This window comes from Nicotiana sylvestris, chromosome 2 (assembly GCF_000393655.2).
Source record: "Nicotiana sylvestris chromosome 2, ASM39365v2, whole genome shotgun sequence".
Classification (NCBI taxonomy): Eukaryota; Viridiplantae; Streptophyta; class Magnoliopsida; order Solanales; family Solanaceae; genus Nicotiana; species Nicotiana sylvestris.
The window spans coordinates 36,246,276-36,268,026 of NC_091058.1; the positions used below are offsets into that span (position 1 = coordinate 36,246,276).

The following is a 21,751-nucleotide window of genomic DNA, read 5'->3' on the forward strand; positions in this document are numbered from 1 at the left end:
TTCTTTGAGTCTGGGGAATTTTGAATTTTTATTTTGATGGGACCAAACCGTGAGGTTGCCTACGTATCCTTAAAAGGAATCATGTCGAACGTAGTTCAAGACATATGATTTGCTTTGTTTTTGTTACTTTTCTTTTGCTTTCTTCTTCTTCTTTTTTTCTTTTGCTTTACTTTTCCTCATTTTCCATTTTATCTTTTTATTTTCTTTTTTTTTTATTTCTATTTCTAAACTCCAACATTCCGATTTCAAAAGGGGGGTATGAAAAAAAAATAAGGCTCAAAAGGGGTAACACATGATAAAAGTGTTTAGATAGCTGAATAAAATGCATTCGTCATTCTAATCTTCGAAACATACCAAATACTAACAACACAAGTGCAGACAAACCAAAGAAATCATACATAATATCTCTTGACTGCATCAAAATTGACAGCCATATCTACACGTTTGCCTTCTATATCTATTAAATACAAAGTACTATTGGACAACACTCTTGTTACAATGAACGACCCCTGCCAATTTGGGGCAAACTTGCCTTTAGCTTCAACTTGATGTGGAAGGATGCATTTCAATACTTGCTGACCTACTTTAAATTTCCGGGGACGCACCTTCTTGTTGTATGCTTTTGCCATTCTCTTCTGATACAATTGACCATGACATACTGCCGCCAGTCTTTTCTCATCAATCATACTTAACTGCTCCAATCGGGTTTTGACCTACACATCATCATCAATTTCGGCTTCAGCAACAATTCCCAGGGATGGAATCTCGACCTCCGCAGGTATACTTGCTTCAGTCCTATATACCAGTAAATAAGGAGTTGCACCTACTGAAGTGCGCACAATAGTGCGATAACCAGCAAAGCAAAAGACAACTTTTCATACTATTGTGTAGAACCTTGCACCATCTTTCAAAGAATCTTCTTTATGTTCTTGTTGGCGGCCTCAATGGCTCCATTTGCCTTAGGGTGATACGGAGTGGAACTTTGATGCATAATCTTAAACTGTTGGCATACCTCTTTCATCAGATGACTGCTGAGATTAGCAGCATTAACCGTGATGATTACCTTGGGGATTTCGAACCGGCAAATGAGATTTGAATGAACAAAATCCACCACTGCCTTCTTGGTCACATATTTGAAAGTTACAGCTTCAACCCACTTGGTGAAATAATCAATGGCCACCAAAATAATATACCTATGCCCGTTCGATGTTGTTGGCTCAATTAGTCCAATGACATTCATTCCCCAAGAAACAAAGGGCCATGGTGCAGACATTGTGTGCAACTCAGATGGTGGAGAATGAATCAGATCACCGTGCACCTAGCACTGATGACATTTGCGTACAAAGCTGATGCAATCTCGTTCTATGGTGAGCCAATAATACCCTGGTCGAAGAATTTTCTTTGCCAAAACATATCCGCTCATATGTAGACCGCAAACTCCGGAATAAACTTCGTACATGATGGTCAAAGCTTGTTTAGAATCTATGCACCTCAGCAATCCAAGATCTGGAGTTCTCTTGTACAAGACTCCCCCGCTCAAGAAAAATCCACTAGCCAAGCGTCGAATTGTTCTCTTTTGATCACCCGTGGCCTATACCGGATACACCCCCAACTTGATGTATTTCCGTATATCATGGAACCAAGGTTCACCATCAAGTTCCTCCTCAACCACATTACAATAGGCATGTTTATAACAAACTTGAATATGCAGAGGGTCCATATAAGCCTTATCTGGATGGTGTAACATTGAAACCAGAGTAGCCAAGACATTGACAACCTCATTATGGATCCTAGGAATATGCATGAACTCTAATGATCTGAATCGTTGACAAAGATCATGCAAACATTGTCGATACGGTATGAGCTTCAAATCTCGAGTCTCCCATTCTCCCTGAATCTGGTGCATCAACAGATGCAAATCTCCCAAAACCAAGACTTCCTGGACTCCCATGTCTACAGCTAACCTTAAACCCAGAATGCATGCCTCGTACTCAGCCATATTATTGGTACAATAAAAATAAAGCTGGGCCGTAACAGGGTAGTGATGCCCTATTTTATAAATGAGCACAACCCCTATTCCGACACCTTTCATGTTAGCAGCTCTATCAACAAAAAGTTTCCAACTGGTTTTTCATCCTGCTCTACCTTGTCAATATGCATCACCTCTTCATCAGGAAAATAAGTCCTCAATGGCTCATACTCTTCATCCACCGGGTTCTCGGCCAAATGATCGGCCAATGTTTGGGCTTTCATTGCAATTTGAGTCACATAGATGATGTCAAACTCTGTTAGCAAAATCTGCCACTTTGCAAGTCTTTCTATGGGCATAGGCTTCTGAAACATATACTTTAGAGGATCCATGCGAGAAATGAGTTAAGTAGTGTAGGACGACAGATAATGTTTCAACTTTTGTGCCACCCAAGTCAGGGCACAACATTTCCTTTTAAGGAGAGTATACTTAACCTCATAGAATATGGACTTCTTGCTGAGATAATAGATGGCTTGCTCCTTCTTGCCAGTGATGTCGTGTTGACCCAACACACAACCGAATGAATTATCCAGGACTGTCAAATAGAGAATTAAAGGTCTCCCAGGCTCTGGCGAGACCAACATAGGTAGGTTTGACGAGTACCCCTTGATCTTATCAAATTCCTCCTGGCACTCATCAGTCCATTTGACCGCGACATCCTTCTTTAGCAACTTAAAGATGGGCTCACAAGTTGTTGTGAGTTGATCATAACCTCAATCTTATTCCTTGGTAGTGGCAATTCTTTGATGGCTTTGATCTTTGACGGATCTAACTCAATACCTCGCCGACTGACTATAAACCCCAATAGTTTTCTAGACGGGACACCAAATGCATATTTTGCAGGGTTGAGCTTAAGGTTGTATCTGTGGAGCCTCTGGAAAAAATTGATGTTTTGACTTTATGATCACGTCATCTACATAAACCTCAATCTCTTTGTGTATCATGTCATGAAATACTGTAGTCATTGCCCTTATATAAGTTGCCCCAACATTTTTCAAACCAAATGGAATTACCCGATAGCAATATGTTCTTCACGGCTTGATGAACGCTGTCTTTTCTGCATCTTTCTTATCCATCAGGATATGGTGGTACCCCGCAAAGCAATCCACAAAAGACCCGATCTCATGCTTGGCACAGTTGTCAATCAAAATGTGGATATTTAGCAATGGGAAGTTATCCTTTGGACTTGCTCTGTTGAGATCGTGGTAATCAACGCACACCCTGGTCTTACCATCCTTCTTTAATACCAACACAACATTAGCTAACTAAGTGGGATATCGAGTAACCCGAATGAACTTTACATCCAGCTGCTTTGTGATTTCTTTCTTGATCTTCACACTCATGTCAGTCTTAAACTTCCTTAACTTTTGCTTGACAGGAGGGAATGCCGGATCAGTTGGCAATTTATGAACTACCAAATCAGTACTCAAGCCCGGCATGTCATCATATGACCACGCAAAATTTTTTTTATATTCAAACAATGCTTTGATTATTTCTTCCTTGATTTGTGGCTCCAGGTGTACACTTATCTTGGTTTCTCTGATATTATCTGGATCCTCTAAATTGATTGCTTTAGTTTCACTCAAATTAGGCTTGGGTTTCTCTTCAAAATGATTTAGTTCTTTACTAATTTCCTCAAATGCCTCCTCTTCATCATATTCTGTTTCATTATCGCACTCTACTTCTTGGATTATTATTTCAGAGTTAGATTGGCTTTTAAGACTTGGCCGAAAATTCCTCATGCATGTCATGTCATTGAAACCAGCATAAAAAAACTGTACAAAGAAAGGCAAAAATGACACTATCAGGAGTAATGGAAATACAAATCTGGATTACAACCCTGGAATAATCTAGACAACAGAAAGGAAAACAAAGCAAACTATCAAAACTCTTTCCGAGCAGGGAGAGAAGTAGCCTTCCAGTTGTTAAGCTTCACTTTTGGCCCAATAAACTACACATCTACTTTGCTGGAACCTTCCCCAACTTCTACCACGTTCACCACATCAAATAGACTCTAGAACCTTTCAATCAACTCTTCATCAAAGTCAACCAGGGGCTTTGAGATTGCTGACATTGGGCATTTCACGACCCCTGGCTTGACGAAGGACCTGGAGAGGCGTGGTATAAGCTTAGAGAGCGACCATGCCTTCTTTTTCAACTTTTTAGCCTTCTTCACATCCTCCCCTATGGGCTTGAATCCTAGACCAAATGTATCCAGATTTTCACATAAGGACACTAGCTGCACGATACCTTGAAAAGATGCGCCCAGACCCTTGCTCAGCACAAAACCATAGTTCAACATTTCATTTGCTACCATGACAGTTGCGGAAGCTAGCTTTGGACCTGGAATACATTCCCCTTCCGGAACCTTCTCAACTGACACTATTTCAAAAACTTGGTAAACCCAAGGCCCCTCATCGCCTTCGGCCTCAATAAAGGGGACAAATGTATCATTGTAAGCACATAAGTTCTCGTCAGCATGCACAATGATGTCCTGTTTGCCCCATTCAAACTTTACCAACTTGTGCAGAGAAGATGGGACTACTTTGGCAACATGTATCCAGGGCCTACCCAATAGAAAATTGTAAGAGACGACCACATCTAGTACCTGGAACTCCATGGAAAAATCAACTGGTCCTATTGTCAGTTCGAGCACGATATCACCAACAGAATCCTTTACCCCTCCGTCAAAACCTCGAACACATATACTGTTATTATGTATCCTTTCAGTATCAATTCTCAACTTTTGCAGAGTGGAGAAAGGGCAAATATTTGCACTGGAACCATTGTCAACTAGCACCCTTGTGACCATAGAATCTTCGGATTTCACTCTAAGGTAAAGAGCCCGGTTGTGTTCCGTACCCTCCAAAGGCAGCTCGTCATCCGAGAAGGTGATCCTGTTTGCCTAGAATATCTTGTTGGTAATCTTCTCCAAATGGTTTACTGTGATCTTATCAGGGACATGAGCTTCATTCAGAATCTTCATGAGGGCTCGACGGTTCTCGTTTGGATGTATCAACAGTGATGGAAGAGAAATCTAAGCGGGGGTCTTCCTCAATTGTTCCACGATGGAGTAATCCTGCATCTTCATTTTTCTCAAAAATTCTTCCGCCTCCTCTTCGGTGACTGGTTTCTTCACTAGAATTAGACTATCTTTGAGTGGCTTAGCTTTCCTTAATTACTTTGGGGTAAAGCATCTCCCCGAACGAGTCAACCCCCGGATTTTATTAACTTCCTCTTCCACTTCTTTCCCTTTATAAGTTGCTATCACTCGCTTGTAATTCCATGGGACGACCTTGGTGTTATCTATCGGCAACTAGATCACATGTTTAATAATAACAAGGTCAATGCGAGCCCCTTCTACGATTATGACAGGCTTACTTGCTACCCTCGACACGACCACTTTTGGCTTTCCTTGCTTTGTTTCAACATCATCTGGGAACCCCTTCACGACTACCACATGCGACTTATCATTGGGCGTGCTTAGCTTGTCTGTCAGCCCTTTAGCTATCGAAGATGTTGCCTTTGTAACAACTGGAGTTTTGACTGGATTACTTTCACTGGTACGGATCATCATAATAGACTTTGAAGGTTTCTTGGGCTTCCCATCCTTATGCACTATCTCAATCATGTGCGTTTCGGCATGGGCTGGCAATGGATTTTGATTGTTATTTGGCACTTTCGGGCTTTGGACCACAATTTGGTTTGTATCAATAAGATCCTGGATGACACTCTTCAAATGCCAACATTTTTCTGTGTCGTTCCCGGAGCATCAGAATAATATGCACATCTGAGGGAATAATCCAGGTTTTTTGGAGGGGGATTTGGTAATTTTGACTCAATCGGCCTTAAAACGTCCAATTGCCTCAACCTCTGAAATAGACTGGCGTAAGACTCTTCAAGTGGGGTGAAAGTTTGTTTATGCTGCTGCCTTTCCCTTTTATACTTCGGCCTAGGTCGAAAGCTGGGACCAGTAGGGTTTTAGTATATTTGTGGAGGTGGGTAAAGGTTTTGTGGAGATGGGGCACGCCCTTGAGGGTAAGGATGCGGTTGAGCATATGACCATGCATGGTGGACATGGTATTGGGGTGGCCTGACTGAATACTGAGGGTCTGGTGGTTGGAAATAGTGTTGGGGTGGATTATATGGAGTTTAGGTGTAGGTTTGAGGCTGGGGTCGAGGCTGGGTGTAATGTAGAGGTGAGCCCCTTGGGCCATGCCATGATCTTGAGACGACCATAGCAATATCTTCTTTCTTCTTTTTCCCTAACACGCCCCCGGTGCCATTTTGGATTGCTTGTGTAGTTGCTTCGATGGTAGGGTAACTCATGATCTTGCTCGATTTGAGTCCCTTCTCTACCATTCCTCCCATCTTAACCACTTCATTGAATGACTTACCTATGGCCTAGATCAGATGACCAAAGTAAGTAGGCTCCAAAGCCCGAAGAATGTACTCCACTATTTCATCTTCCTCCATTGGAGGGTTGACTCGTGCCGCCTGTTCTCTCCATCGGAAACCATACTCCGTGAAACTCTCATTGGGCTTTTTCTTTATCTTAGTCAAGGACAGGCGATATGGGATAAATTCTACGTTGTACTGGAAATGCCAAGCGAAAGCCCGGGCTAAGTCATCCCAAGTGTACCACCTACTGTTGTCCTGGCGGGTGTACCACTCCAACGCTGTGCCACTCAAACTTTGACTAAAATATGCCATCAACAATTCATCTCTCCCACTAGCTCCCCTCATGTTGCTGCAAAATCCTCTTAAGTGGGCCACAGGGTCTCCATGCCCATCGTATAAGTCAAATTTGGGCATTTTGAATCCGACAGGTAGCTGGACATCGGGGAAACAAGCACATATCCTTATATGCCACACTCACTTGGTCACCTAACCTTTGCATACTCCTTAGCGACTGCTCTAAGCTCTTTACCTTCCTAAATATCTCTTCTTGCTCCATGTTTTTAGGTGGCTTCTCAGTTTCGACAGGAAGTTCAAAGTGAGGAGTGTAAGAGTAGTGATCCGGGACTTTGAAGGTGGGCTCTGGGGCATAGTACTGGTTATCTTAGGCTTTGAATGCCGACTCATTAGAAGAACGATGGAGGGTAGCTCGCGGAGGTGCTATGAAGACAGCGGTAGCTGCCGGATCAGGGTATGTGGTTGCTTTGGCTGGTGGAGCTTGGATAGTTTGGGAAGTGGTGCCATGATATTGGTGGTAAGGGGTGAAGCTTGGTGCGTGTTGCGGGGATATATCGACAATGGTGGGATCTTGAGATTGAGCTAGTGGTGGGATGAAAGTAGGGTTGGTAGGGTATGATGGTAGAGGATGCCCCTTAATCAATGCGTGGTACATTTCGACCATTTGGTGCTTCAGCTTATGTACCTCTTCTTTCAAACTAGACTCAGATTCCTCCATCTCTCTCGGCGAGTCAATAACACTCGCGTCCAATTCTTTGCTAACCATGATCACCTTGTGTTTAGACCTAGTATTATATGTGTGGCTTGCTAGAATGCCAAACAAACTAACCACCTTCCTATGCTCAATAACAACAACGAACTTGTTAGTGTTTAAGAGTTTAATAGGTAGGCAACCGCACGTTTTGGGATGCAATGCACCTGAACAGTTAAAAGTTTCTATTATGTATTTGAACGGTCACATGTTTCATCCCAGCCTTAACTTTTCACTTTGCACTTTCTCTTCTCTTTTTCTTTTCTTTTTCACTCCTCCCTTCTTTAGTCACTATTGATTTTCCCACTTGGTTCTTGTCACTCCCCTTACTTTGCACTCAGTTTTTTCTCTCTTCTCTTTTCATTTTATGATTATGATCGAATCCTATGGGGATTGCCTATGTATCATGATGCCGCATGAATCAGATTATTACGTAGTTCAGGAGATAAATGCGAAATAAAAGAAAGAAACATTTTGGGTTTTCAAATTTTCATTAAATAAAATCTTCTGATTTTCCCCTATAACAACGACTCTAACATACAGACTTAAGAACTGAAAACGAAAACAGACTCAAAGTAGACTGAAAGACTCTAAAAGAAACTGAAATACAGACTCGGAAAGAAAATTAGGAATACATAAGTGCCTCCAATACTACTCTAGGGGCCCGCGGGACATCAGTCGATCTCGCCGCGAGCCTATGTGCAATATCCTCTTGGAGGCGATCCAGGTCATTTGTTATCTGGCGAACAAAAGTCATCACAGTGGCGAAGAAAGTGGATCTAGTCATATCCTCGCACTCATGGCATTTCATGATGATATAATCAACATTTCCTCTAATAATTTCTCTAATGATGCCCTTCTCTTGGAGTAGGCATCCAATTTGTTGAGACCTAGCCTCCAGAACTTGGGTGTCCGTATGGCTTTGCTCCTGCAACTATTGCATATCCTCTTCCAGTCAAGACATCAATGCATAACAATGCTCTCTTTCTCCTTTGTAGTTTTTTGTTTGTTGAGCCATTTCGTTGTCAAGACTAGTTAGCTTTCTCTTTAAACTTGTAACCTGTTTGTCATATTTTTCCTTTAACTGCTGAATGAAACTCGCCCTTTCTTCTACATTCCTGTCCAACTTTGCCCGGGCTTTAGCTAATTCAGTTTTGGCATTTTCTAATTCAGACCTATAATCACACACTTTCCGTCTAAGGCTGTGGATAAGCTTTTCATCTTTTCCGCTTCTGACTGGGTTCTTAGCTGCTATTTTTATCTTCTGGATCCGGGCTCGGAGGGCTTCATTTTCTTGGGCCAACCTCTTCTTTTAACTTTCATTCGCAGCGGCTTGCAATCCACTATCAAATTTAAGGTCTCTGATTTGTCCTTCCAGTTTGCTTATGGTAGCCCTATAGCCTTTCTCCAGATTTGCAAGAGCAAGTTGCAACCCTCAAAGAACTTTCCCCCCGCTCGACAAACAGTTAGAGCTCGATAAATTTCTGCTAAGATAATTGGTACAATAGTGCCATTGGCCTTTTTGATCATGAAGTCAGCTACTCCCGCGAGCCCCAACTCTATATGTCCATCACTCCTTGGCCAGATTAAAGTGCCTAAGAATGCCACTACGAAGGCCAATCCTCTACTTGCTTCCCATTTGACTTTATTCCTGTGATGACTTAAACCGGTATCTGGAGCCTCAAAATCGTGGGGGTCCCATTAACAGCGGTATAGGAAATGGAATGTGCAGAATCCTTCAGCCAAATTTCCATCTTTGACTTCTCGACTAATACTAAGAAGGTCCAAAAACGTGTGAGGGGTTACAACTCTCGGTGCTACTGGATATCGACGCCTGAGATTTCCGCTAAGACAAACACAGCCTGCTATCTCCTCAAGTGTAGGGGTCAACTCAAAATTAGAGAAGAGAAACACATTGTGGGTTGGGTCCCAAAACGGTATCAATGCTTCAATTATATCAATACTTGGTTTAATCTTCAACAAACTCGTAAGCCCGCCTAAAACCTTTATCACATCACCCCTGTTGACCTCCCCTAGGTCGTTCCACCACATATGGAGCCCTAGTGGAATCTCCTCTAAGACTTGAAAGGTTATATTTTCCATAGTGCTCATCTGCACAATTTTATTTAAGGCGACTGGTTAAAAATGTGTGATTTATTTGACACCATAAGAGAAACTATTTTTTTTTATTTTTTCCCCACAAAATGTAACTCAAACAACTCAAGGCCACCTTTGCAATACTGCCCTTCAGCACTTCAGAAGAGAAGATTTTAGGGTTGTGTTCGCTAAGTGGCCAAAATTAGAAAAGGGACCCTAGGTGGTTATTCTTGCGAAAACGGCCTTCAGGCTTCCCGTCGGGACATTTTGTGGCTATTCAGACAAAAATGGCATCACCTAACTATATTTATGACAAAAATGACAACGCTTCACATTTTTGGTTATTTTTGCAAAAGCGGGGCTAGACCCGATGAGGGTTGCCTACGTATCCCATATCTAGTAAGAATCAAACCAGCGTAGTTCGATCGGTTTTGATGTAACAGAAAAACATAAGCACTTTGAAATAACTTTTCCTTCCTTTTTTTTCCTTTTTATTTTTTCAAAAATCTCGACAGAGTTTCGGGATATTTTGGATACCGGGTTTTTCAAAGGTGGGTAATTTCCTCTCTCCTACCTCAATTTTTCTTCCTTATTCTAGAAGCCGGTCAACATGTAATCCGAATCAAATAAGTATACAAGTAGCACGTAAAATGCATTAGGATGGTTTTTTTTATTTTGGGTGCACCTGTCCTAGACGGACTCAACCCCTGTGTTGAGTCCCCAAAGTCAAATGCACGTGATGCAAACAAAACGTTCCTACTAGGGATCCGGCATGAGACTGTGTTATTCTAGGTTTGAGCCCTACGGTGTATTGTTCTAGACTTGGCTTACCCGAGCGGACAACTCGAGCCGAGGGGGACAGCGTACCGGGAATACAGAAGCTTCACCGGCTTTGCAACTTGTCTGAACCTCGTTCTAAATTGGGATATGACTCTAACAGAAAAGAAGTCACACAAAGTGTACACTTCCTAGATGATTTAGAAGACTCAGAGAGAAAAGAGTTTCGTAACAATTTATATACAGTTCAAACAATATCAAAGCGGTAAAAAGCAGCATTTAGCACATTAGGCTCAAACATATGAAAAATCAGATAATAAATAAAGCCAACTATAACAGTTATTCTAAGCTCGAATTCTTGAACCCTGAACCAGAGATTCTAGGTTCGATCCCCAGCAGAGTTGCCAGAGCTGTCACACCTCCTTTTTCTACCCGAAAGGGTATATGAGAGCTTTTTCAATTAAAGTGACAATAACCGAAATGAAATTATTTATTCAAATTCAGATTTGCCACTTAGGATAATTTATGGTGTCCCAAGTCACCAGTTTAAAATCCCAAATCGAGGAAGATTGGCTCTGTTTTACAGTCCGTGAAATACAGCAATCCAGGTAAGAATTCTGTTAACCCAGGAGAAGGTGTGAGGCATTCCCGGATTTCGTGGTTTTAGCACGGTCACTCAGCTATAATTAATTGGCTTAATTATCTGATTAACAACATATTTCATGCCTAGTGTGTGTTTTTAATTTTCAACCGCTTTTAATTATTTATGGAATTATTTCTAGAACAAGTTATGATTGTAGCATACTTGTTTGTTTGGGAACACATTACAAACCATGCTACATGAAATGCACCCGCGATTTGCAACATGTTTATTTTATTATTCGAAGTTGTTATGATCGGGTCACATGAAATGCACACCCGAATTTAGAAATTACGTATCATAACTATGTCACGGTAACAGTACCCATAGTAATGATGATTTATTATAGCGTGCCTAAAGCAAATTACGAGTATTCACATTTAAAACAAATTCGACATTCAATGAAGGATACTAATTACTAATATGCATTGGGTAGGCATGTTGACTCTAATTATTATTTGGAGAAAATTGGGCCAGCAGCAAGCCCACTACATTATCTAAGGAAAATTTGCAAGAAAAATATGGCTGGTGAGCCTATTTTTTTTGACTTGGCAGCCTCATTTGGGCCATATCAGGCCCAACTATTTTGAAATATAGCCTTCAACGTTAAAGCCCATTCTGCTATCTTAAAAAAATCTTAATGAAGAAAAGTGCTGAAGTTGCTTGGGTTCGAAATTGAGCCCAAAACTGAAAGAAAAAGAGGAGCAGGAACGTGTTGGGCCTGGTTTCAACCAAGCTGCCTCATCTGGGCCAACGCCAGGCTCAACTGTTTTAGTAAGAGGACCTTTAATGTTAAGACCCTAATAATGCCTGATTCCTTCTATTTCACATATAACAAAAAACTACATAAATACTGAAAAATCAATGTACTGAACAACCACAATCTAAGCCTTAAATCATTAACAAACTATCAGTGATAATACTATAAGCTTAAACCTTAAACTACTCATTAAATACGTTAATCCCAAATATGCAATCACCTTATCAATGCTGGATTTTTAGACGATTAAGCTGAATGTACTCTGCAACCAAACACTAGAATTTTTTTTGAATATGTATAGTACAATAACCAGCATTCCCTAATAAACGGCCAAATAAGCTACTGGGGCTATTAACCATTTCGAAATTTTGAACAGTCCATAGAACAGATGAACTAATTTAAACATTCATACATGAAGCTCCTAACTAGGCTATTGACTATCAAACAGATTCCAAATACTTAAACGAAGCTAAAACAAAATTACAAAACTAAACAATTTCAGAGCATCATTATGTAAGGAAAAACTGGAGTTTAATATTTGAACACCAACTTCTCATTACATTCAACCTAAACACTTACTTAGAGCTTCATTTTGTCACTCAAAGGTTCATAGAAGTACCTGAATACAACAAAAATAAAGTAAGGAATCTTTGAGAAACAATAGGAAGCAACAAGGAAAATAGTGAAATCAGCTGCACACTACAACAATATCACACAGCTCCAAGCTTAAACCATGTTTCAGCTTTTGAAAACCAACCAGAAATCCCAAGAAAAACTATTCTAGACTAGGTCAAAAATCAGAAAAAATTCTCAGCTAATGATACTTTAGAGCTGAATTTTTAGTGTCTCGATCTCTATCTCTATTGAATGAGGATATGGTTCTATATATACCCTAAGAGAGCTATTGTGTGCTCTCCAAGTCAGAAATAATTCCCTTTGAAAGCAACCCTCAAAGAGCATCTTTTTAACATAATTGGACAGTTGACTGTTTCTAATTGGTTTCAGTATTTTGTACTGGCCAAATAGCCAGCTGCCCATGTTCTAGAACCCTCTAATTGTCTTATCTCAATTTCCTATTTACCCACCCTTCAAATGACCCCTTTAAGTTACTGTTTTGGTTCTTTTACGCCTCACAAATTTCAATTAATGCCAATAGAATTAAAACAACACTAATGGAAAAAAAACAAACCGGCTAAGACTCAAAAACTGATCTAAAACTAATTAGACAACTAAGCAAACCACTAACAAACAATTCAAACAAGAATAATGGCTAAATACAGTAATAATAAAACTATTTGAAGAATTAAACTGAACAAGCACAAATTAAACCGAATTAACAAACCTAATCAAAGAACTGGAAAATCGTAATACTGATGATTCTGAAACAAAATAAACATATTAATGAACCCTAAACAGACTACTTACTCAGACATGGAAACACAAAGAAAAACTGAAAGAAAATAAACCTTAAAAACAAAATGAAGGCATGAACGGGGGATGCTTTTGAACATAAACTAAATTCAATAAATGTAACTAACATGCATCTAAGCTAACTAATGACAAATTAATAGAGCGACGCAATACCCGAGTGATCTAACGAATTATTAGAGAAAGAAGGGATTTCCAGCAAGCCGGAGAAATTGCTGAATACACACTGGCCGGATTTCTCCATGCAAGACAGTGTTGGTGTGCAATAATATCTCCTACTGGCATGTTAAGAAGAAATGAGGCGAGGCGAGAAACCCTAACCTTTGTCTCCCTCAAGCTAACCCTAGAGACCGCCTCCCTAGAACCCCCACATTCCACCCGCCGGAAATCGCCTCACGGCTGTTCCGGCACTCCGATCCCTTCCAAATTAACACCACATGTTCTCCTCACCCTCCGCTTTCTAAATCCCAAAACAGTTTCCCTCGAATCCCTCTCAATCCTCTCCAATCTTAGATCTAAAATCGGACCCCAAAAACCCTAATTCACCCAAATTACACCAAACACTCCCCATCTCCTCTTCTTCCCAGATCCCTAAATCAATCCCGTCGAATCCCTCTCAAACTTCACCAATTTCAAATCTGGTTTGGCATGCATGAGCTTCCTAGACGATTTGAGCCGGAAATGGGTGTTACACGTCTGTTCTCAATGGGAACAGTCATTTGACACCTATTTTTGGATTTTAAATTGGAAAAAGATGGGTCCAGCCGGAGCCACTGGTCGTTCATTGCAGTAAGTACTTGTTGTCACACCTTCTTTTTTACCACCCGAGGGGATATAAGGGAGTTTTTCCAATTAAAGTGACATTATTCGAAATGAGATTATTTATTCAATTCAGAGTCGCCACTTAGAATATTTTAATTGGTGTCCCAAGTCACATGTTTATTTTTTAAAATCCCAAATCGAGGAAATTCGAATTTCCTTTTGAAGTCTGCGAAGCACAAATTCTAAGTAAGGAATTCTGTTAACCCGAGAGAAGGTGTTAGGCATTCCCGGGTTCCGTGGCTCTAGCATGATCGCTTAAACTATTATAATTGGCCTATTATTCGATTTATTACATGTTTTAAACCTATTGCATTTTTTTAACTTATTAACCACTTTTAATTAGTTCAAGACGCTTTTAGAAAAGATTCAACATTATTTAAAACATGCTTTGAACCATGCCACATGAAATGCACCCGCGGTTCGCGATACGTTCTATTTAACATTGTTAAGAATTGAATTTGGGTCACATGAAATGTGAACTTGAGTTTAATAAAGGAGAATCAATTTAAATAACGCGCCTAAAGCAACTACGAAATTTTACATTAATAACAAAGTTTGTGAGGGCCATGGAAAATTCAATTGATGGCACACCTCAATTTTAAAGAGTTAGTACTAATTACATAAGGGCCATGGACTTAGGGGTTTTGATCGGCATGGCGTGCCTCATATTACTTCTATTAAAAGGGTTTCTGAATTTAATCTTTGAGGGTCATAATTTGTATGTTTGGCTAATACGGCACACTTTAACCTAATTAAAAGAGTCTAATTAGTTAAAGAAGACTAAGGGAATTTGAATTTATTCTAGACTAATGTTCAAACTAACTTAACAATTATTGGGCTTGTATTAAAAAAACAAGTATTTGTCTGAAAGGGCTTGGGCTGGCAGCTGGCCCAACCGTCTCGTGCCAACTCTCATGACAAAACACAAGAGAAAGTTGGGCTCCAATGAAGCCTGGTATGAGAGTAGAATCAACAAAAAGGGGGTACTTTGGGCATAAATGGGCCAACGACAGCAGCCCAATTTGCACAACCAGAACGAGGTTGGTCAAAAGCACGCTGGGGGAAAAGTAATGGTGGACCAGACGGCCAGGCTTTGACAAAGCCCATGCTAAACATGCACAACAAAATACTGAACCAGTTTAAGACTCATATTACATAAACGACCATGTTGTAGACTTCAAAATCAAGTTTATCAATTATATTAACCACAGGGTTCTAAATGGTAAATATTCTTGCCAATCTTAACCAACGATTCTATTAAAGCATGCCATTAATCACAAAAAAAGAAATCGAATTCTGAAATTTATTTAACACTTAACATTATATCTACACTTAACACCATGCCTAACAACATAAAATGTTTGAACTTACATCCCCACAATCCTTTGAAAGAGATAGTCCCAAATAGTTACAAATACTAAGTATAACAAATTGTTTTAATATTTATGAGTAAACTAAGACAACTTACATATTCAAATCATCCATCTATACTAAATTAGCATTGACAGACTTTAAGCAACATTTAAATATTATCATGAACAAAAGGAATAGAAACATTCAGTCAGATGACCAACACTCTCATTCCAAATCAGCAAGTTACAAAGTCCCTATTATCATCTCGAGCTCAAGAATATACCTGAATACAACAAAATAAACAAGAATAATATCCTGAGATTAGGAGAAAATAACAGCAGTATGTCAGCAACACCAACACAGCCAAACAAACAGCAATACTCAGTCACTTTAAACTATTTTGAACCCAGAATGAACCAGAAATTATTGAGAAAGTTTCAGGCTATGAAGATAAACAGCAGAACTAAGCCAATTTATACCAAAAATGCAAGAGATTTTATGTGTTTTTGAGCTCAGCCATTTTCTCAGTTTTTTAGTCTTGTCATCCTCTAAAATCTAAATGAGAAGAAGTAACCTTATATAGCAAATCCTAGGGCAGCAGAAATGATTTACCATTTTATCAATCAACCCTTCCCCAATTTTCATTTTTTATACTTTTAACCCTGAATTTTAAAACCAATTACTGAACTAGCCCAAACCCCTTTTTCTTGGAAGTTCCCTCTCAATTTTTACAAGATTCTTTCAATCAAAATTCCCCAAATACCCTTTAGTCCCATGTTAATTACTTCAAGCAACAAAACTCTGAATTGAGCTGCTCAAATGCCTTTGGGCCCCCTGCCCTACTGAGCTCCAAGCAGCTCTTTGGGCTTCTTGCATTTAGCAAGCCCAAATTCAACTTAAACAAATGAATTCCTAAATAAAAACCAGAAAAACAAAATAATTCAATTCTGGACTTCAGTAACATGAAATTCCTTTAGCAAAGCAAAAATAAAAGCAAGAAGTAGAAAGAAAAGGAAAATTAGCAGTCATTTACCAAAGAAATTAATCTACCTTATAAACTAAACGTGACTTAATCCTAATCATGCAACAAAATAATTTAAAAACAGAAACAAGAAAGAGAAAAAAAGCATCAGAAGAAGAAAGAAAGGGAATGATAGAAACAACACAAAGTGGGTGGGGATTTTTAGGGAATTGATAGTGGGTTAAGGATGAGGAAAGGTTGAAAGCTGAATGGTACGAATTTGGGATAATTTGGGGAAACTAGGGTTTTGGCCGGATTGCTTCAATTAAAGATTCGAGACACTCTAAAGGGATTCGAGGGAAACTAGTCAGAGATTGGGAAAGGGGAGGTCATGAGGGTTCTTTGGTGTAAATTTGGTGGGGGTTTGAGGTGGCACCGCCACCGGAGATGATGAGAAATTTAGAGCGGTGCTAGGGTTTGGGTTCAGATGAAGAAGATGAAGTGAAGAAGTATGAGGTGGTTTTGAAGGGGTTTGGACATTTATAAATGAAAATGGGAAAAGTGTTCCTAGCCGTTGGATGATGGCAAATGAAAGGCAGGATTGACTTATCATAAGAGAACTCAAAACGACGTTGTTTCTCTCCAATACTATGATGTTTCAAAGGTCTTGGGGGCTGATGGCTTGGATCGGGTGTGGGCGAATTTTGGGCCAAATCTAAAAGGGTTGGAGAAATAAATTGGCTGTGCTAAAATGGCCCAAAAATCACAGCCCTTCTCATTTTATTTTCTTTTTTTTTCAATTTTCAAATGTTTTTTTTCTTATTTTCTTCTTTGATTAATTTAAATCCTAAATTAACTCTTAAAATAAATTAATTTACCAAATTAAGCTAATTACTTATCCTAACATTTACAAAATTAAACAACTCCTAAATTAAAAGAAAAAACTATAAAATTTAAAATTAAAATGTTAAAATGCAAAGTGAGTCATTTTTGTGATTTTTATTTTTATAAAACAACTAATTTACTAATTAACCTAAAAATGTAAAAATAAATCCTAAATGCAAATGCAGAGTATTTTTGTATTTTCATGATTTAAACAAAAATTAAACATGCATAGAAGAATGCAAATAATTAAGAAAATTCCACAAAAATTCCTAAAATGGCAAATAATTAAAAGAAAAAAAATCTATTTCCTTGGGATTATGTAGGAGTATTTCATATAGGGCAAAAATCACATGCTCACAGCTGCCCATCTTTGTTTGGAAACACGAAGAGTTTTCGTGCAAAGATAAAGTGAGCGGATTCGAGCGATTTTTGCCCGCTTGAATACTCTATGGGAAGCATTTTGGAAAGACTTGACGACACCCTGCTTCCGAGGTTGCCTACATATCCTTGGCTATAAAGGAATCAGGTCAGTGTAGTTCGGGAAGATTAGGTAGCTAGGACTACCATGAAGCTGTAATTTCACTGTTGCTGTTGCTGCTACTGCTTGCTGAACTCCTTATTATACCAAGACAAAATAAGAAGCTAGACTACACTATGATCTATGAATTACAAGAATCCTATCTATGTCTTCAAACTTGATTTTGCAATTTATGTTGCTCTGTTGATTTGTACTCTCCAGGTGAAATTCCTTTGTTGCAGACTTGAATCGAATTCTGAGGTGCTTTCTCTTTGTTCTCCAGGCGGGTAACTGATTGCTGAACTTGAACCGTCTTTCTTCGAACATTGCTGCCTTCCCTTTGTTCTTCCAGATAGGCGCCTAATTACCAACATTTGAATTATCTTCCTTTCCTCCAACACTCGACTTGTTATTCCTTTGTTTTCCAGGTGGGCGCCTGATTGCCGAACTTGCACCGTCTTGCTTTGAACATTGCTGCTTTCCCGTTGATCTCCAGGTGGGCTCCTGATTACCAACATTTACATGGTTTTTCCTCGTAACTTGAATTGCTTCACTTTGTTCTCCAAGTGGGATCCTAATTTCCAATACTTAAACTGCTTTCCCTTTGTTCTCCAGGTGGGCTCCTGATTTCTGAACTTGAACTGCTTTCCCTTTGTTCTCCAGGTGGGCTCCTGATTTCCAACACTTGAACTGCTTTCCCTTTGAAACTTGAACTGCTTTCCCTTTGTTCTCCAAGTGGGCTCCTGATTTCCAACACTTGAAATGATTTCCCTTTGTTCTCCAGGTGGGCTCCTGATTTTCAACACTTGAACTGCTTTCCCTTAGTTCTCCAGGCGGGCTCCTGATTTCTAACACTTGAACTGCTTCTCCTCGAAACTTGAACTGCTTCCCTTTGTTCTCCAGGTGGGCTCCTGATTACCAACACTTGAATTGCTTTTCCTTTGTTCTCCAGGTGGGCTCCTGATTACCAACACTTGAATTGCTTTTACCTTTGTTCTCCAGGTGGGCTCCTGATTACAGACACTTGAACCACTCCCCCTTTGTTCTCCAGGTGGGCTCCTGATTACCAACACTTGAATCATGAACCCTTTGTTCTTCAGGTGGGCTCCTGATTTCCAACACTTGAATTACTTTCCCTTTGTTCTCTAGGTGGGCTCCTGATTTCCAACAGTTAAACTGCTTTTTCTTTGTTCTCCAGGTGGGCTCCTGATTTCCAACATTTGAATTGCTTTCCCTTTGTTCTCCAGGTGGGCTCCTGATTTCCAACACTTGAATTGCTTTCCCTTTGTTCTCCAGGTGGGCTCCTGATTTCCAACACTTGAACTGCTTTCCTTTTGTTCTCTAGGTGGGCTCCTGATTTCCAACATTCGAATTGCTTTCCCTTTGTTCTCCAGGTGGGCTCCTGATTACCAACATTTGCACTGTTTTTCCTCGAAACTTGAAATGCTTCCCTTTGTTCTCCAAGTGGGCTCCTGATTACCAACATTTGAATTGCTTTCCCTTTGTTCTCCAGGTGGGCTCCTGATTACCAACATTTGAATTGCTTTCCCTTTGTTCTCCAGGTGGGCTCCTGATTTCCAACACTCGAATTGCTTTTCCTTTGTTCTCCAGGTGGGCTCCTGATTACCAACATTTGCACTATTTTTCCTTGAAACTTGAACTGCTTCCCTTTGTTCTCCAGGTGGGCTCCTGATTTCCAACACTTGAATTGTTTTCCCTTTGTTCTCCAGGTGGGCTCCTGATTTCCAACAGTTGAACTGTTTTCTTATTGTTTTCCAGGTGGGCTCCTGATTTCCAACACTTGACTTGCTTTCCCTTTGTTCTCCAGGTGGGCTCATGATTTCCAACACTTGAATTGCTTTCCCTTTGTTCTCCAGGTGGGCTCCGGATTACCAACACTTGAATGCTTTCCCTTTGTTCTCCAGGTGAGTTCCTGATTTCCAATACTTGAACTGCTTTCCCTTTGTTCTCGAGGTGGACTCCTGATTTCCAACATTCGAATTGCTTTCCCTTTGTTCTCCAGGTGGGCTCCTAATTGTGAGCACGTTATTTTTGCCCTATACGAATTGCTCCCAAAAATTTCAAAACAAAATAATTTTTCCATTATTTGCGATTTTTTGTGGAATTTAGTGGCATTTTCTGTTACTGTGTGAATATTGTCTGTGCCTGTTTATTTTATTTAGTAGTAAAAAATACAAAAATATATTGTAATTACATTTAGGTATTTAATTTGACATTTTTGAATTAATTAATAATTAGGTGTTTTATAAAAATGAAAAAAACAAATCAGAAAAATAATTTATTCTTGGTTTTTTATTTTAGTCTTGAATTTTAGTAGTTTTTCCTTTGATTTGGTACTTAATTAATTGGGTTAATTATTATCTAGAGATAACTAAGTTAATTTGGTGGATAATTTGGTTTAGGGATCAATTTAGGATTTAAATTAATTTTGAGAAGAAAATAGTTTGGAAATGAATAGAAAGGGAAAAGAATTCTTGGGCCAATTCAATTTAATCCCCAAGCCCAAATCAAATACACCTAATACCCAACCAAAACCAGCCCAAACCCATGCCATACTCGGTCCATTCAATTCAGACCTCAAAGACGACTCAAACGACGTCGTTTCAGTGTCAACCAATCTCAACCGTCCATTCCCCACATCCAACGGCCAGGACTTAACCCATTACCCGTTTAACCCGACCCTGAACCGTTTCCCCTAAACTCGATCCATCCTCTAATCCTAATAAACGACACCGTTCAAATTAATCAAATAATCCAAGCCGTTGATCTCATTTGATCGAACGGCCTGGATTTAACATCTCCCCTAGTATATAAAACAGACCCCGCCCCTCATAACCCCCCCATATCATCGCTTATCTTCCTCACCCAAACTCTAGAGACCAGCCGCCACCATTCCCCACCGCCTTCCGGTGGCGGCGCCGGCTCAGTTCACCTCCAAAATCACACCCCAGAACCACCACAACTCCCTCTTTCCAAATCACCTGTTTCCCTCGAATCTTGCCAGAACCTCTCGAATCTCAAATCTAAGATCGAGCCCTAAAAGTTTAAAATCGGTTTCCCATGAACCTAATAACATGCATCGATCCAAACCTCTAATCTTTGTCATTAGAAGGATTGATTCACTACAAGATGCTGCTCATTTGTTCTTGACAAAGAACAAATGATTGGCATCAGTTTCGGATGAATTAGAGTATCGAGTGTAATTTCAAGTTTAGCTGGTAAGTTCCCTTCATTATTTCTGTTCATTTAGTGTTTGTTTCATCTCTATCTCTTCTTCTTTTCTACTTTGTGTATCTTAGTTGTCTGACTTTGGATTGAAATTATAATAGTATCTTCCTATTCGGTTAATTTGTTTGTTCATTCATTTCTATCCATCTTTAGCTTTTATTTTAATTCCTAAAAAAAGGGATTGTGCCCTAATTTTGGTTTATCCGTTCTATCTAGTTTTAGGTTTGTTTCCAACTTCTGTTTTAGTTTTTTAAGCTCATGAGTTTGACATTGAATCAGCAGGTTTCCAGTTTTCAATTTATATTATTCTAATAGGCAGCATATTAGTATCCTCGTGATGTTTTGATTCCTTGTTAAAATAATTATGTTAAATGTGTCAAAGGTCGAATCTCAAATAGGCTCTTCATTGTTCTTTTCTTGCTAATGTCAGTTCAGATTGTTCATATGAAGGGTTATTATTAACTCTGTTTCAATGATAAACCTATTTAGGTTTCAGAAACTGATGCCCTTTGGTTATGGTTGCCTAGCAATTCTGTAAATGTTTAGAACTTTCAGATATTTTAATTGAATAATTAGGAACTTAAGGGGTAGTCTAGGAATTATTTAATAAAGGAAATTGTTTACCTAACTTAGGAAGCTTCTCAATAGTGGTAGGGTAGAAATTGCATTACTGAATTAATTAAAAGCACTAAGTGAGTGGATGATTAAAGAAATGAAAAGTTGAATTGATAGTGGTAAATGCACTAAGTTGAATGCCTATATATAGATACTAAGTTCATACAAAAGA

The 21,751-nt window shown here is 39.4% G+C and overlaps 1 protein-coding gene across 1 annotated transcript; it reads right to left on the reverse strand.

Moving 5' to 3' along the window:
- Positions 1 to 392: 392 nt before the first annotated feature.
- On the reverse strand, positions 393 to 1,999 carry LOC138884225 (uncharacterized). The gene is made up of 3 exons (XM_070165300.1): positions 1,598 to 1,999; positions 1,013 to 1,318; positions 393 to 713 (listed from the first exon to the last, which is right to left on the reverse strand). Exons 1-3 carry the CDS (start codon positions 1,997 to 1,999, stop codon positions 393 to 395), a joined length of 1,029 nt encoding a protein of 342 aa, XP_070021401.1.
- Between the last annotated feature and the right edge of the window lie 19,752 nt (positions 2,000 to 21,751).

What these genes read in the sequence shown, in the direction of transcription:
- LOC138884225 (XM_070165300.1), bottom strand. Translation starts at nt 1,999, where the DNA reads ATGGCTGAGTACGAGGCATGCATTCTGGGTTTAAGGTTAGCTGTAGAC. An exon ending in TCAAGTTGGGGGTGTATCCG is followed by an intron (nt 1,319 to 1,597) that starts GTATAGGCCACG and finishes CATCAGTGCTAG; the next exon opens with GTGCACGGTGATCTGATTCA. An exon ending in GCAGTCATCTGATGAAAGAG is followed by an intron (nt 714 to 1,012) that starts GTATGCCAACAG and finishes GATGATGTGTAG; the next exon opens with GTCAAAACCCGATTGGAGCA.